We start from the raw sequence: 17820 nt of genomic DNA on the forward strand, positions 1-17820 counted from the left end.
TCAATCTTTACACAGAAAATCACACCTTTATAAGTAACTTCGGAAGAAAAAAAAAATGAAAATTTTGTTTAGCCAAGGTTAAAGTAGCTTCATCTGTGGTAAATAAAATACATCCAATTTGTCAAAGGAGCGAGGTGGTAAATGACAATATTACCATACATTCTTTATAGAGGATTATTATTTCAACAGATGGAGTTGTGTATTTTCCGTAATTCACCATATTTTAACACGTAGTGTAATTTTTCGATAGACATTTCAATAGTGTTTGTCAGTTTGCCGTGCCACATCAAAATCCAACTAATAATTATTACCTTGATGAAAAGAAAATTAATAGTTCTCAGCCAAATTTAAAACGGTGCCATCTAAATTATTTTTTGAACATTATGTCAAAAATGATTACTTTAGTGGAACAATTAATTATCATTTAAAGTTACAGATGGAGTTCATATCAGGATTTTTTCATAAACATAGTTTAGCTTATCTTCCACTAATGTGGTGGCCTTAAAACAAATTACTTTGAGTGAGTAGTATTAAGTAGACCTTAATTTTTTTTTTCTGATGCAAAATATGTAAACTTAATCCTAGAAGAAATGAGGATCTATCTCTCGCAAGCGCTGCTAAGCGTGAGGTAGGTAATGTAGGATTCTGTAGCTTTAAAAACAAGCCCAGATACAAAGTGCAGATAAGAAATGGGAGCTCTCTCTATTTAATACCATACACACGTAAAATGCTTTATGCGTCTGAAAACGTACAAATTACGCGCCGCATATCAGAGACATGCTTACTTTCAAATTCTGATCGCAAATACACTGTTCACGATTACGAACAGTCTCAGTAAGACCCGAGCCAAGTCTAAAAACCCTAAAAAACACCTTTTATATAAAACTACGTTTGATGTCATTTAATCACAAAGACAGAATTGTTCTCTGTTGCAAATCCTATCCACCTATATCCTATCCTAATCCAGAATGCATTGCAGGTGTGCATTGCACAAAAACCAATGGTATCCTATTCGAGAAGTCAAAAGAGTTGGCCTGCCAACGTCAGCTTCTGCGCTAAGCAAGTGTTCTTAATAGTACCATCAGAATTACATTCATCGTTGAATGAGGTGAATAAATTTTCAGAAACCACAATAACAGTAGGAGCCAAATCGTATTATCGCTTCATAGAGTTCTGATTGGTCCCAGGTGACCAAGTCAGGTCTGATTTGTTCGTTCATCAGATCTTTGAAAGTGTTTCGGTGGATACTTACTGTCGTCCTGTTAACGTGTGACACAAAATATGGTATATAAACGTCCTCCGCAAGAGCGAAATTTTCCCGGTGTGCGGTAGTGACGCACAGTATACAACACTTATGTTTCTTTTGATTTGCTGGCTCCACCAAGAAATGACAAATTGCGAGCGTACATTCTGAAAATCTTGGCAAAACTGCAGGTTTCAAGTACGAACACATGAAGTGGACTCTCACAGATACGTACATTTTGCCTATTCGTGAACTAATGCAAACATTTCGGTTTAGTCCCGGCTTAGGCCTCCCCCACATTAGGCGTGCGCGATCCTCGGGCGTGTGAGTAGCGCGGGCGCCGCGCGTGCGTCGCAAGCGCGTTGCGTGAGCGTCGCGTTTTGCTGCCCTGCGGCATTTGCAGCGCGCTCGCGGCGCGCACGCGCCGCTCTCCTTGACGTTTAACTGCTAAGGCGTTTAGCGGGCGGCGGGGATAGCGGGCGAAGGGTTAAGAACGCAACTCGAGCGCCGCGTGCTCGCCGCGAGCGCGTCGCTTGCACTCTTCATACATGCCGCAGGGCAGCAAAACGCGACGTTCACGCAGCGCGCTCGCGACGCCCGCGCTACTCACACGCCCGAGGATCGCGCACGCATAATGTGGGGTCAGCCTTACCATGAGTAAGTGAAACTATCCTACCCTATGCGCCTGCTGATGATGATGACTCATTTTATCATCCATCCAGCTATTCCCCAACTATGTTGGTGTTGGCTTCCAGTCACTGAATCTGTTTGAGTACCAATATTTTGCTTGGAGCGACTACCTATCTACAATCCAGTCAACTACACAAGACGATATCCATATTATGGTAAGACTGACAGACTTTCTGGCTTCTGATTAGTCGCAGCAGCTGCGGAAAATGTACAAATGACAGCTTTGTCAGACTCAAAGCATGTAGACATAGATTATAGCTGTTTCCTGTGAAAATTACTTACGCACCATACGTAATAATTTTCCAAATTGGCTGAACAACGACACAAACTTTACTTCTTTTGTTTAGATAAATGGTCACATCCACAACACAACCTTGATCAATGAATCTATGCGACTGCTAAGTGCTAATCCTAATTATACTGTCACGTGAAAGAATGCAGCTACGGGATAAGTAGTATTTTGACGATTCTAAATTGCCCACGCAGACGAAGTTGCGGGCAACAGCTAGTTTGAAATAAGAACACTAAAAAGATGAGTGAACTCTTACATTTCACTTAACACTTAAACGAAAAGGATCTGCCTACGTGGCAATGATTTTAATAGTGTGTGGGCTGTAAATGATGTTGATTAATATTTAAGCATTTAAAAGAAAACCTACAGCTATTTTGAGAAATATTTACAGTCTGTACCTTCAGGCTGAAAGATTTAAATTGTGTACCAAACTTTTTATTGAGTGGCGTCACTATTATTAATCAAAGACTGAAACGAAAACAAAATGACGTTAATTTCCTCAGAATTCGTGAATCAGTCTGTTAAGCAACTTTCACTCACTTTCGAACTAAATCGATTATCATAGCCATTCGGAAAGTCATGTAAAAACATTAACTTGGTTATACAAACACAGGAAACTACGTGGGAACCTGACACAAGAAATCGTGACAAAGCGTTGACTCCACCTTGATTGTGTTACCGAGTTTAGCCGATCAATCCGCGTATTTAGAACCGTACCAGCCTGTTACAAGTTCTTGTTATTTATTGTCTTGGATTTTGTACGCTATTATATAATAATTGGATACGTGAAAAACTTATTTTTGGGTGCTTTAATCACAGCCTATTGAATCCTTTATACTGACAGCTATAGAGCTTATAATAGACACGTATCTAATATTTCATTTTATAATGAGAAACTGTTTTCAGCTACTAATATTAATGAAACTAAGAATTCCCATAATTTCTGGACTACAAAAGTTAGTGCTTGTCACTCTTTTTACATGCAAAAGGTTCGATATACTTAGTTACGAATAGGTAGGTTAATTACGTCATGTTTTCAGGACTTACAGAGTGCAGAGGCCTCTTGAAGTCCGCATAACATTTGCTATTAAGATTATAAACTTTAAATAGGGTAAATCAGGCATATGTGCCCCAGTCGATAATGTGCCCCACTCGCAGAACTGACAGATGCATTTTGAACTTGCCGCGAATTTGGTCCGTTCGGGTTAGCGACAGAAGTATGGCGTCGATGTAAACAACTCAGTGCTGTTATTTATTTGTTTTAACGAAGAAAAAGTGGTCACAAGGTATGTATCATAGTCTGAAAATGTTTTGTGTCTGTTGTAACATTGAGTTAAAGTGTTTGCTTTATGTTTTTTTTCCGTTTTTAAAGTTTTATTCTAAAGCTAGCCTCTTGGAACTATTGTGCACCTACAATTGCGTTTCGTTTTTCTTAAACTTCTTTGTTGAAATCAAGTGGGGCACGTTGTACTGAACTTTGGCTAATGCGCCCCGATTTCTTTCGGGTAATGTGCCCCAAGTCTGTATTAGTTTAATATTTTTATTTTTAAGTATTTCTGATCGGTTATTTTATTTTAGCAAATAGTGAAGGAAAAAGCTACAGATTCAAGAAAATGGACAAAATAAAATACGAAAAAAGCTATAGAAGATGTCATAAGCATGTATTTTGATATGTATTTTAAGATTTTATTGAAAATGTTGACTGAAACTGATTTAATTGGTAAGCCTGAAATAATTTTCAACATGGACGAAAGTGGCATTCAAATTAACAATAAAAATGGAATCGAAGGAAAGGAAAGAAGACTAAGAAATGAGAAGCTTTATTGAGGCACATATGACTGATGTCAGCCCCGGATCTAGGGGGGGGGCAAACCGGGGCCTGTGCCCCGGGCGGCAAATTTAGGGGGCGGCAAAACTCACACTTCACAGACCAATGGATAACTAATTTTGACCACGGAAAAATTAACGGTTAAATAAAAATAGCACAAGTACAGCCATTTCATGGCCATATCAACTTGACCGATACCCTGAGCGCCGAGTGAGACATGCTGCATGACTGCACGAACATTTATTATTCACGAGGCGAAGTTTTAGCAAACTAAAAAATTATTTGCGATCATCTATGAGCCAGGAATATCGCATATTTATTTTTATTTTAAATCCTACATTACAGATTACTGTAATAGTTACCTACAGCGCCATATTAACCTATGGTGCAAGGTGTGCGAATAACCCGGGCGCCTCGGTCTCAGGGGCGCCCCGGGACGCCCCACCACCAGGAATTTTGGATGAAATTACACCCGTTTGATAAGGAAGTTCCACATTGTATCACGATACTGACAAGCGAAGTTCCTAAAAAAGTCGCCTTCGCTTTGTTTGATTGATCATTTTGATTATTTTTTACTTTTAACATCCTCCAACTAAGTAAAAAAATTCTCGCTCGCTACGCTCGCGGTTAAATGACAATGTATGTCCTGTTTTTCTGATTGTTTATTATTTTTATTGACTCGGTCGTCGGTCATTGATTCGGTCTCTAATCACGTTTTTTTTTTTTATTTGTACGTAATTCCCAGTTTAATTTGTGAGTCTTGTCAGTGTACTTGATCAGGTAATTTTGTGTCATAGGCTCAAAAAATTTCGCGCTCGCTTCGCTCGCGAAATATTATACATACATTGCCTTGATAACTTCGTAAGTCAAGTCCACGCTGTCTTACCTTTTATAAGTCAAATGTAGAAAGGATGTTTTTTATGGAGTCCTCAAAACCACAAAAAGTTTGCGCTTCCGACTGCTTGTTACTTACAGCGCTTTTGAAAAATTTATTAACTTTTTGTGTCCCAAAATTGAAAAATTTGCGCGCTCGCTTCGCTCGCGCTACTTTTCACAATTGCATTGATCTGTCTCGACTTTCATAACTTAAACCTGGCCAACAGTTTGAGCCTACAATGAATTGGACACATTTTCTAAGTCCTTTACCTACCAAAAAAGTGCACTTCATTCGAACGTTCTTATTTATATTCCTTGTAACTACTGTAAGTACTTCAATACATAGTTGGCGCTCGGGTGATGATTGCACCCAAGCGCTACATGAGCTAGAGACAGCCCTGCCTGCCTACATATTGATAGCTAATATTATATAGATGATAAAGGTGAAAATAAACATAAGTAGGTAGGCAGGGCGGCATTTTTCAGTTTTTGCCCCGCCTAATAAAAATTGAAGATCCGGGGCTGACTGATGTATCCGTGAAATGTGCCCCACCCTAGACTTTAAGAAATCGTTGATATCAGCTATTTTAATTACTTTTAAGAAGTTTTTTTTTGTTATTGTTATACCTATTGAGTCAGAGGTTTAGACTAATTACTTTAATAAACATGCTTTAAATAACACTGTTTATTATTTCAATTTTTCGAATGGTGGGGCACAATTGCCAGGTTTACCCTACATTTTATACAAACATTATTCGTATTGGATGTTTATGCAAACGTAACCGATATAATACAATAACCTTTTTTTAGATTAATGTTATTGTAACTGATCGCGACGCCCTGTATACCCAAAATAAATTATGTTTGCCCATTTTGATGAAAAATTCTTTATCAAATTATTTTGAGAAAAAACGACTGTTATCTGACCTCAATCATAAAGCCTTCTTATATTTCTTATTATTTATTTAAAGTAAAATTAAAACCTTACTACCATTGTTTCAATTCGATTGGAGTTTTGGAAAAAAAAGATTGTTTATAAAATGCAGACATCAAACAATGATTTGCTAATTACTTACCTACCGAGTCAACTAAAATGTAGCGAAGATAATTTAAACGAGTAACAGGTGCGTGGAAAATTTACAGAGAAATCTTTGTCTATATGATCTATACAAAGAAGTAGATATGTATCATTAGGAAAAGGGGAAAGATTTATCTATTAAAAATGTTAGTAGCGGTGCCAACATTTCTTTTATAAATGAGCTTTAAGTCGTAAAAATAAATAGAGAACAAAGGATGTGTCTGGCAAAGACCCGATTGAAGAAACAATTGAATGTAAACATACAATGCATGGCACCATCGCATGTGTGTTGTTGCATGATACCTTTTTTGTTTAAACCAACTGCAGGCGGCCAATTGAAAGTTTAAATACACTTTCACTCGACTTCATTACCGCCGTACAAAGTTCACGATCGTGATCAATATCAACATTACCAAATCGTGCGTTCTCTCTCGTTATGAAGATTATGTCATGGCGCATATTACGTCTGCTTATAGGAGAATAATTATGGAGGTTTGAGAAAGTACTTGACACCAGTCTAAACGTGAATCAGCTGAAAAGACGTTACTATCTTCACTGCGAACTTTTTTATTCAAATTTTATTTAAGCATAGGAAACATGGCCTTTTAATACTTAACCAGATTATAAAAATGTTGTTAAGTTAGTAATCAAGTTGTAACATCAACGATGGTTAACGCGGTGGACCCTGACCGAGTAGGTACACACGTCATTAAGCTCAAGATTACATTATATATTTTTAATCTAGACGAGAGCATGAAGTTTATCGCCTAACGCCCACACGTAATTGATACAATTAAGTACTATAAGTAAATATTTTGTCCTTTTCGTAAAATTACAAGGAAAAAAGCTCTGGTATTTAACAGAAGTTTAATTTGTACTGTTAAAAAGCACATCAATTAATAAGTTTTCAGGAAAATCTATTATATGATAATGAAGAATTTTTCCGCTTCTTGTACCTAATGTATAATTCGTCATACTCTTGACAGAGTTCGGGAATAAAACAAGTTCATACACAATTTCAAGGATATACTATAACTCTATAACTATACTTATGACACACAATGCCTCATTCTTAGCTTGCCAGCAAAAATCCATGATGAGTAACTTCTTTATAAGAGCAACGTAAATCACGCGAAAATGTTTAAAACAACACGCCGTTTGCCGTTGTATTACTTATTGTTGGTTGTATTTTTAATGTTTTATGCCTGCTACAATGTGTGTGTAAACTTAGTAGGTACCTAATTGTTATGTCTACTAAGCTTCGTATTTTTGGTAAAGCTTAAGTTATATTTTAAATATCTGGATCAGTTCATTTACCTACCTATTAAATAATAATTTAAATTGATTATATGTAAAATACGCCAAAGCCACTACAATTTTAAAGGCAAGCACTAGGTACTCTACGAAGTTCAGTTTCCGACGTTCATTAAATTTTATGCGTTTAAATGCATATACGGTAGAACACGAAGATAAATCTAGAAAAACTTTTAATGGTTCATGCATCATAGAAAGCAAGTAGGGGCAGATAACCTTTTTAGTATCGCGCTAAAAGAACCTACCTGGGCTGGTCTTGTTTTAATTCACAGCATTTTAATATTTCAGTGAACAACGCTACGCCTGCATTAATTGGTAAATGCGATACTTTAGGAAAAGGGATGTATTACACAGCCTTCGATAACGATCTCTGATTAGTTTTGATGGAAAACCATTGAAACGTCTCTTTAATTGAAATTATGTACCCTACTCAAAATGTTAACTCCTGCTATGGTTTGGTTTTTAGCAATAATTCAAATGTTATTATATTATGCCCTTCACTAATTCTACAATGTTAATGTCGGGCATCTTTTTATTTTTCTATATTCCCAACAGATACATAGTACAACAAACGCATATACTCATACGTATATTTCATAATCCTGCAGAGATGTGTGATTCAGATCTATAGGGTGAGTCTATACCTTCGGCCGCACTTAGTGCAGTTATATATAGAGATGTACGATGATGTACAATGTAGGCACTAAATCGACATTGTGCTCCAGAAACACTACCCTGTTTATGTGTTGAGCTCTGAGACTGAGATACGAAGCTGGTATTCTATAAGCTTGTTGCATCTTTGACGTTTGCAATGCAGATTGCAGATTAAATTGATTTTGGGATGTTTAAAATTGTGCCGTCTTAATAAATTACAAGGAGATTCAATCATAAATTGTATTTTATTATTGCAAGTTGCATTTGAAATAAGTTTTAAAACCTTTTTTCCACCTCCCCAAAAAGAAGGAGGTTTCCAATTCGTCGCAATACCTGATTGTTTTTTATATTATGGTTAAATAACCAAATTGCATTTCATAGTATCAATTCCCAACACCTAGGCTTAACCATGTCACCAAGCCTATAACAAACAGCTGCCATATAAAGAAATCGAGTTTACATTCACCTCAGTGCACCTTTATTGGCAACGTGATCAGATGTCAATGTCAGATAATTATATCTTGTGTCAGTGCACAAATATAACAGCCTGTATGTGAAATGGTTATTCCGTCATATTGCAGATTGATGAGTCTTATTAAGTAACTACATAGTAATTACATTTACGCAAACAATCTTGTTGTTAAATATGTAATTTAGAGTTTAAGAATCTCATAAATCTTATTACTGCGAAAACTTAAGTTGTTGCATTTTCCACAATAATAAATAACAAATATTAAATGAATGAAATTCTTCCAATTAAACCCATAAATTGGCCAAGTTTCCACACAGTCATTTATCAACCAGAACACGTAAAATATTGATTTATAGGATCGAATAAGTACCTCTTATAGAGCTGTATTGAGAATATTAATGGTGAATTAATGTAAATATTACAAAGAAAGTAATTACTGCACGCCAATAACGATCTACACGTCAATAGGTGGTCTGTCTTCCGTCTGTTTTGAAGTACATACTTATTTGAATAAAACGCAGGCACGTAAATTCCCAATAACCTGAATATTTCTTACCCGTTTGTCTCGATGACAGTACCCATTGTAACTAGCACTCACAGTACACTTTAGGACAAATTAATTAGCTCGACAATGTATTAATTCTCCTTTATATTTATATAGCGATGAGTGTGCGGTCGGTTTTATGCCAAATCCTGACTCGCTCGTGAGTCTGCTTTGGTTCAGGCTAACTTCTATTTTTATGATTATGATATCACTGTGATAATTTTGCAGGAGACAATGCAATGAGACATTCAAATGGGAGTAGTATTTTATCAAAATATACATATAAATGCACTTCAGTAAAAATATGATTTTTCCATATTAAGTAATTTCAAATTCCACATAAAATATCAGTCAAATATTGTTTACTTCTTTACATAAAAAGTTTTTAAATTAGCAGCTATTTATTTTTTACACAAGAATTAAATATGAATTTTGAATTATGAATATGGAATTTGAGTATTCGCGCGCATGCGTGTTGTGCGCGGTTACGGCCGCGTCGCGACTGTGCCGGCGCGTGCGCCTTCTTCCTCATTTGCTTGTTTATTTCCACTTTTTGTCGCTTTTGCCATTAATAACGAGATAGGAGATAAAACACGGCGTTAGGTAGCAATTACTCGCACGAAATAACATTCAAAGTGATTCCATTGTACTGAATACATTTAATTTGTTGATTAAAGTAATATTATGACCGTAACAGGGGTTTCTTATTTTTTGGCGAACATAAATTATTGCGTTTAATTAAAAGGTGGTTTTGCATTCATTTACAAAGATAGAATCTTTTGGCCCTATTTGCAATAGGTTGCTATCTCCGTAAGGACCTCCCTACGCAATGTCGAAAATTCAACCTTTTTTGCATTGCATTGATAAACTGTGTTAGATCTTAACTACTAACAGCGCCTGATTTCATCCTGGCTAGGCACCATTACTTTCCATACACACCTAAATCAAAACGCAAGCAATCTGTCTTACATCAGATAATACTCTCAAGCAAAGCAAATACACTGAGTGCTTCCATCACTAGCGTTGAACGCAGACATTTACCAAGCGTACTTAGAACGTTCCAACACAAAGGTATCATGTATTGCACCAATTTATTTTAGCATTACTTTGATGATCCACATGCACAACGGAATGCCCAGTATGTTGGCGCGCTGCTAAATTTCATCTGCGTAAATGTCAGTGCCCCTTCGGTAGCGCGCACTCCATAATTGATCGGTCAACGGCATTCAAATCGGCACAACGTTTATCTTTGGATGCAGTCTTCAATGAAGGTACCTTTGTCAACAGGTTGGTGTCATTATTAAAGGCCGTCTATCAATTGTTTATAAATGAGAGACTGCGAGGCAACTGTGTGTGGGAGCTCCCGAAAGTAAATGACACCCGACACACATCACAATGAATTAAAGTAATGTCTGTAGTACAAAATGGGCCTCGTTAAAAATGAACACTTCAGCGGTCAAAGCTTGTTTTTAATTAACAAGTTAGGTACCCTTATTCAGTATTCTATCAGCAGATGACAGTGTAACCGGCGATGGTGGGTGGGAGGCAAAACATGTTTTGTAGACTGCACGCATCTATAACTTATGTCACCCGTTTAACGTGAGGCAGGTTAAGGTCAACCTGCAAAAACGGCTTGTTTAAATATTTATGAGTAACTCCACGCCTCTTTCCAAACTTGTATTAATACAACTTTATAGGCGAACCAAATTTGACTTATCATTAATCAAGTGGTGAAACAACGCTTTATACTGTTAAGGGTTTGCGTAAACCGCTCTTCAGTGTAGGTCTGTGAGCGCTCCACACTTCCCAGACTGGGTATTGTAGGTTGGTTAATTGGTAAACAATGTTACGCTTGCATCAAAGTCGTTTAGCTGGAAAGTGAGGACGGTCAGTAATTGAAGCCACATCTTGGGTGTTTGACCTTCAAGATATAGCCGATATAGGTGACCCAGATATTATATTGCGACACCAGTCAACAACAACAAAATTACATCTTGTTTATTTTATCAATTTATTGAGGCTGTGTCTACGTTTTTAAGATATTCATGGAAAAATGTTTTCAGGTCAGCCTAGAACCTAAAAACTTATCGCTTTTTACGACCTTCACTTGAAATCGTTCATCTTACAAGAAATATTTCCTTAAAGTTGTATTGAAGGTGGGGTTTCACAAAAGGATAGAATTTTGAAGAAGAGAGAAGTCGTATAAAAGCCAAAACAAATGAAGCCATTAAAATCAGGGCGGGATACTTTCTTTGAACAAATGGTTTTGTTTAAGAGTCATCCTGTATTTTGTTCACCTAAGCCGGTGGCGTCATCTATATGAGTGACTATTTGTTCGTTTTTGAATTGCACTTTCGAATTGGCCTGTCGCCCATAAGATAAGACACGGCTGCGGCATGTTAACTGCGACAACAATCTGTAAATCATTGTTATTGCACCGGTTAGGATTAACAGGTGGTAATAAAATGTATACTATTCAGAAGCTTTCAAGTAGCAGTACGTCGTATGGAAAGACGGCTTTCCGTAGGCGTGGGTCTGTGGGCGGTGAGTTTGGGTGGCTCATCGTCCCTCTGTCTTCTTAGACGACAGACCCGTGTCGACGGCGTGCGTTGTTCCACGCGCTCCTCAAAGAGATGTCAGCAACCCCAGCGGGGCCCAGCAGGGCCAAGGCCTGCCGGGGCTGCGGGTTGTTCGAAAGAGATACCGCGGCCCTGGTACATAAAAGGCCTATGACGGAACACGACGGTTTTTAGTCAGTAAGAGTCTGACACTCCCTCACCGCTGCTAACCCACAGCGGGAGGGGTCATTTGATGATTTTTAACGTCGGAAAAAAAAAAGGTGCGTTTTGATTGCTAAGTATTTTCAGTTTCTTAATCTTACTTTTTTTTATAAAGTTACTGCAGTCTCAGGTATGAGAACTCGATGTTAGTCCATTGTTACTAATTTTGGATGTATGTTACCTATATAATATTCGCTTCACCTACTTAATGTATCGCTATCGATAAATACTTGAATATCGAGGGAAGCTCCTCATTCGAAACACGATCCCTACCCTAATGTACTCTTACTGCTTCTTCCATATTAATTATCATAGTGATCTTCATATCAGAAGCGCTTAGATAAATAAGATCGTCATGAAAGCTCGTAAGATTATGGTACAATCATGGGTTTTAGCTAAACAAGCAAAGACAGAAAATGGGGGCGAGAAGCACGGTACGAATATTTGAATATGATTCTACAAATTGATGACGCATATACCAACCCGCATTGATCAAGTGAGGTGATTAACGCTGAATCCTTCTTCGTGTGAGGAGGCCTGTGCCCAGGCATCGGAACCATAAAAAGGCTGATAATGATAGTATTTTTGTGCATAGACCACGTTCTTTACTAATTGGATAATCCACATAATACGCGATGTTTAAATATTTTCACGTAACTATTCCTTTTTATTTTTAATGTTTATGGGTTTACAAATATCCGAATTTTAGTTCAAGCGAATGCGTTATCACAGTCAGTGATTCAAATAGGCTCACTGCACATTGTATTAGCGTCATAGATTTAGTTAGAGCTCTTCCATTAGAGGCTCACGTGAGCTGTTCATATATTTCACAGATAGAAGTAATGTTTAAACGGATAGATCATATTGATTCGGGGTGACTATGACTCATGGACCGCCTATTGGCACGTCTATTATTTTGTTTTGTTTCCTATGTTTGCGTGTGTGCGACTTTATTTATAACTCGCGACTATTATTTTTAACGCCGTGCAGTCAGTCTACATTCCGATTAGACGCGATAATGTTAAGTATTTTAGTGGTTTAGTTCGGGATTTATGCACAATGTGAAAGTTCTGTACGAATTATGTCTAGGTATAATTTGTGTAAAATATTCACTTTCGCTCTCAATACACTGTATAAATTCTAGATTTTTTTTGATTAAAATTAAAGGTTATCTAATCAGGTGGGTATATCTTTGTAGAAAAAATGTGCGTGAAATACGGTGCGTTACTACAAGAGCGAATTCTTTTGCCTTTGTTGTACTATTGATGTTATCGGTTGAATAGACAAATTACTCCACAATTGTATCAACAAGACGTCATCACCCTGGCAAATGGTCAAATACCGTGAAACAATTACTGAACTACTCATAAATAAACACTTTCTTGTACTTTTGACATTCCTATTTGTATTGCTTTATTTTTACACAGCCAATTAGGAACTTGTAATAGGTGATATATACAAAAATCATCAGAGCAATGCATCTAGCTTCGCTTAGGTGTTATAATGAAATAATGAAGCATAAATTAATTAGCATTATAACCATTAATTAGAAACCAAGTAATGACTGGTTTTATACAGGTGTTTACGGATACAACCGACATTAATTGCAACGTACATTTAATGTAATCAGTTTTTAAGTCTACGCACGTGTCTTCTTACCGGAAAGTATTTTGTTTTGAATTTGCTTTCATTTAATTATATATCTTTGTTCCCATTTAATAATCTAAGATAAAAGACGAGTAGCAATGTAATTTCTTATTTATTAGATAGTATTAAAAATTCCTGGGCGGAAAGTTGAAAATGATTCTTGCTTCACAATAGTGAAAGTAGAGATAAAATAAAAATCTTAACAAGCGGAAACAATAGAAATGAGTTATATTTTATTGAGTTCCAACGCTGTAAGTAGTTTTTGACATCCAACCAGAAAATATGTAGAATATCTGCCATTGGATTAATTTCAACGCAATGAAAAAGGAATTCAATGTTGTTTACTATTTAAGCATTCTACTTAAATAGTAAATAAAATTGCCGGTGTACCTAGTTTTAATCTCCCCGAACACTCTGTATTTTTCATCCAATGACATATCTAATAGTTAATATAATTTCATTTTGTTTTGCTCTGTTGCGTAAGGAAATAAACAATTGTCAATTCTATAGCCGAAACAAGAATACCGCCTGAAAACTTTCAATGTGATACCGCCTGAAGACTTTAAATATCAGATACGTATCTTACTGTTTCCGTTTGCACTTGACTGTCTGATGAGAACGACCTGCTTCCTACGCTTAGAAGTCAATGCCTCTCAAAATCCATAAATGCAGTGCTGAAAATAAATATAAGCTAAATATTTGGCATTTTGCTCTACAATAAATTCTAAGGTGACAGACTGACCATGTTGCCAAAACGGACCTTTTTTAACAAGATCATTTCATCACGCTGGGCACCAGACGCGTATTCTTTATAACAACGAGACCCTTATTCATCAAGTAAACAAGTAAGCAGGTACCCAATAGGATTATTGCCTTATTTATTACCGGAATGTAAACAAAACATGTGACAGTTACATAGACCTTAATTATTTATACTGCTTTCTTTTTAGTCATGTAAACATGACCCTAATCTCGGAAAATATTTTGGGTCTCCCATTATCAAGATTGAAACGTACCTAACTTTAGTCGTGGTCATTTCCATGATTTTTCTTGTTTTCGTGCGAAGAACAAAAGGATTCATTTTGATATACGGTACAAATATGCCACAGTGGCCAAGCATTCCACACCTGTCTATAATATTAATATTTCATTAATGTGTTCCTTATTAGAAAATATACGTCTTTATTAAAATGTGCGTGCGAATAAGATTATATCACACGAGTTGATGGATATGGGTAGTATCATTCAACTGTCACTGATCATTGTAAATCTGAGATAAAGCGGTCGGTAGCAGAGCTTTGTAAAACCAGAAGGAGTGTGACGTAAAATTGCCATTTACTATTTCCCTTGCAGAGCACGATGAACGGTAGCAGTAGCTTGTGATAGCTAAGTTAATTAAATACTTATTCTTAACAATATTTATTTTACCAATATTAGCAGCTTGGAGCTTAATATTTATCTACTCGGGGAAAATTACCTGTAGGGATATTTTTTGTGAAAAAAAGTCATTTGTACCAATTTAATGTATTTTAACGGGCTAAAATTATTTACCCTGAAGCTAAACTTATCACAGGTTTATGAAATAAGAAGGTGTCTGTAATACCGGCTTATTGCCCTTACCTTCTATGAACTTATCTCCTCCAATAGAACATAATAAAAGTAGACCAGACAGATTAATTTAATACGATCTCGAATTATGACGAGGGTAATCGATTCAATACATATCACAGTGTTTGATTTCACTCAAAAATTTTCCCTATGCTGTTTGTTGCATAAATGAATCAAGGAATGCGTTTAAAATGGAAGAGTAGAACACCCACGTGTCTATTTCATATACTTTTTTTTATAAAAATTAATATCAATTTCATGACCTTGACCTAAAAAAATCAATAAAAAAATTATGTAAGCGTAACTAATTACGATAAATATATTTTTTTGATATAGTTCCATGAAGGATCTTTTGGCGCTTATTCCCCAGTTTTGATTTTTGAATTAACACCTTTGGTCACTGAGTTATTATTATTTTTTCAGATTTTTGTTTTTATTTTTTTTCTCTTAAATGTCTTAAAAGTGCGGCTTGTGAGTAGCACTCAAAGATTGTTCTCAATTAGGTCTATCGTTGATAAAAAAACCACGTTCCACTATCGCGGCGTTTGGGAGTTATGAATAAAGGTCAAATGATGCGATTTAGGGGTGTCACTAAGGTCAAACAAATATGATATATATTTTTTATAGAAAAAATTATATGAGGGATTTTTATATCCAAAAACGACACATAAGATACTTCTTGCCACATTATATTCCAAAAACAACTTAGAGGAAATCACTTTATGTTATAGTGTCTTTTTGCAAGTTGGTTCTATATTATTTAATTGATTTTATGACGCATACAAATCATTTTCATTTTCAAGTACCAGCAGCGTGCAAATATCAATATTGGATGGATTTTCATTATCGCCCAATGATGAAGATGCATCGAACGATGGATCTTCATCATCGACCTCTGCCAACTGCAAGTTTTCTTCGTAGATTGGGTTCAGAAGTTCATGAACAGCTTTCGGCAGACAAATCCTTCTAGATCATAGTTTTTCTCCTGTTCATTTTTCGGCAGTGATGTTCCCTATCTGAGCGCCAAAATTTATTGCGCGATTCGGCCGCTTGCTCTGAGAGCATACCGACAGGAAGAGAACATTGTTCACATCATCCCGCGGAAAGGTACGTACGCGCCAGCTCGAGGAAAGGTACGTCCAGTCATATAATTGGCATCCGATGACTGTGACAATACACAAAATTTTAGTCCACGGTAAAGAGACTATAACATCTGTTCTCTTCCTGTCGGTACAATTCTCTGAAAAGTACGGTTGTTAAATCAGATGGTGTTAGGTCGTCAGGTGAGGCGTTCTTTTTATATTTTTTGCTTTCTGCGTGAAAACACTCAAAAATATGGAAAACGCGTATATAATCCTTGCATATTTGCGGTTACTTCCGGATTTTGAGATGTACCGGCTGTGGCGCGATCCACAGCATCGTTTGCCACTCGTGTACCAACATGAGGGTTGGCGCCTTCATGTAGTAAGTCCTCCGGTCGGGGCCCGGACGGACATCCCTCAGCAGGTTGGGTAAGCCCCTGCTGAGGCAAAATGGCGCCATGGGTCTGTAACGGCTCCATGGTTCCTCACCTCTGTTTCTCTAGTTCACATGTATCAGCGTAGGGTTTCAGCAAAAGCCTGACGAAGGTGGACCCTTTCCCACGCTACCTGTGAACCTTCATCGAAATAAAAACATGATTAATTGAACGGTCTCCGTTAGTCGATCAAAGCTTATTACGTAAATCTATCGACTTCGATCAACGTCGATTGTTTGATCAGTCTGTTAACACCTCAACATCCTGTGTACAAGATATATTTTATTTCTAAACAAATAGATTTGTAAATAAAGGAAAAAAATATCAACTCTGAAATTAATATAAGAAAACAATCGAACTAAACATGAAAGGTCAAGTTGTGTGACAACCCTAACATAAAATTTTGAAATTCAATAACTCCCAAACGCCGCGATAGTGGATAGTGGTTTTTTTATCAACGATAGACCTAATTGAGAACAATCTTTGAGTGCTACTCACAAGCCGCACTTTTAAGTCATTTAAGAGAAAAAAAATAAAAACAAAAATCTGAAAAAATAATAATAACTCAGTGACCAAAGGTGTTAATTCAAAAATCAAAACTGGGGAATAAGCGCCAAAAGATCCTTCATGGAACTATATCAAAAAAATATATTTATCGTAATTAGTTACGCTTACATAATTTTTTTATTGATTTTTTTAGGTCAAGGTCATGAAATTGATATTAATTTTTATAAAAAAAAGTATATGAAATAGACACGTGGGTGTTCTACTCTTCCATTTTAAACGCATTCCTTGATTCATTTATGCAACAAACAGCATAGGGAAAATTTTTGAGTGAAATCAAACACTGTGCATATGTATCTACGTGGCATTGACATTCACTCTTCTTGAAGAATAAGACGTCTTGGTAATTAAAACCAGATACGGCATATATCATGAAACAGTTTCTATATAATGTGCAGAATATTAATGTAAGTATAAGCACCAGTTCCTCCAAAAATATCGTATGTAACCTCTTGTCATTTTAGTACGAATGAGCTTCGAGAACGCACAAGAGGCAGTAATAAAATTGAGTCTCCCCACTGAAGAATGAATCGAAGTCGATCGGGACGAACAATAAAGGCTGGTTTCCAACTTTAGAATTCGCCGTAATTAAATGAAGAGTGTTTGAAAATCAACTAAGTGTGCTCTTCTGAGGTGTAAAATCAATCATTAGGTACATCTCCCAAAGGTCGCAACCGTTACACATTATCTTGCTTGTTACGCACGTTTTCACAT

General features: G+C 36.5%; 1 protein-coding gene across 6 annotated transcripts in view; it reads right to left on the reverse strand.

Annotated features, from left to right (window-relative positions):
• Nucleotides 1–17820, reverse strand: part of LOC124632164 (altered inheritance of mitochondria protein 3) — a 35676-nt gene that overhangs the window by 12265 nt on the left and 5591 nt on the right. The window contains exon 1 of one of the 6 annotated variants that reach the window (XM_047166866.1): nucleotides 9004–9376. The exons of 4 other annotated variants lie outside the window; for them this stretch is intronic. In XM_047166866.1, the coding sequence (XP_047022822.1) occupies nucleotides 9004–9029 (26 nt within the window). In that variant the 5' untranslated portion in view covers nucleotides 9030–9376. Of the gene's footprint in view, nucleotides 1–9003; nucleotides 9377–17820 lie in introns of those variants that run through there. One more of the 6 variants, XM_047166870.1, reaches the window with a different exon arrangement.

Source organism: Helicoverpa zea, chromosome 7 (genome assembly GCF_022581195.2).
Source record: "Helicoverpa zea isolate HzStark_Cry1AcR chromosome 7, ilHelZeax1.1, whole genome shotgun sequence".
Classification (NCBI taxonomy): domain Eukaryota; kingdom Metazoa; phylum Arthropoda; class Insecta; order Lepidoptera; family Noctuidae; genus Helicoverpa; species Helicoverpa zea.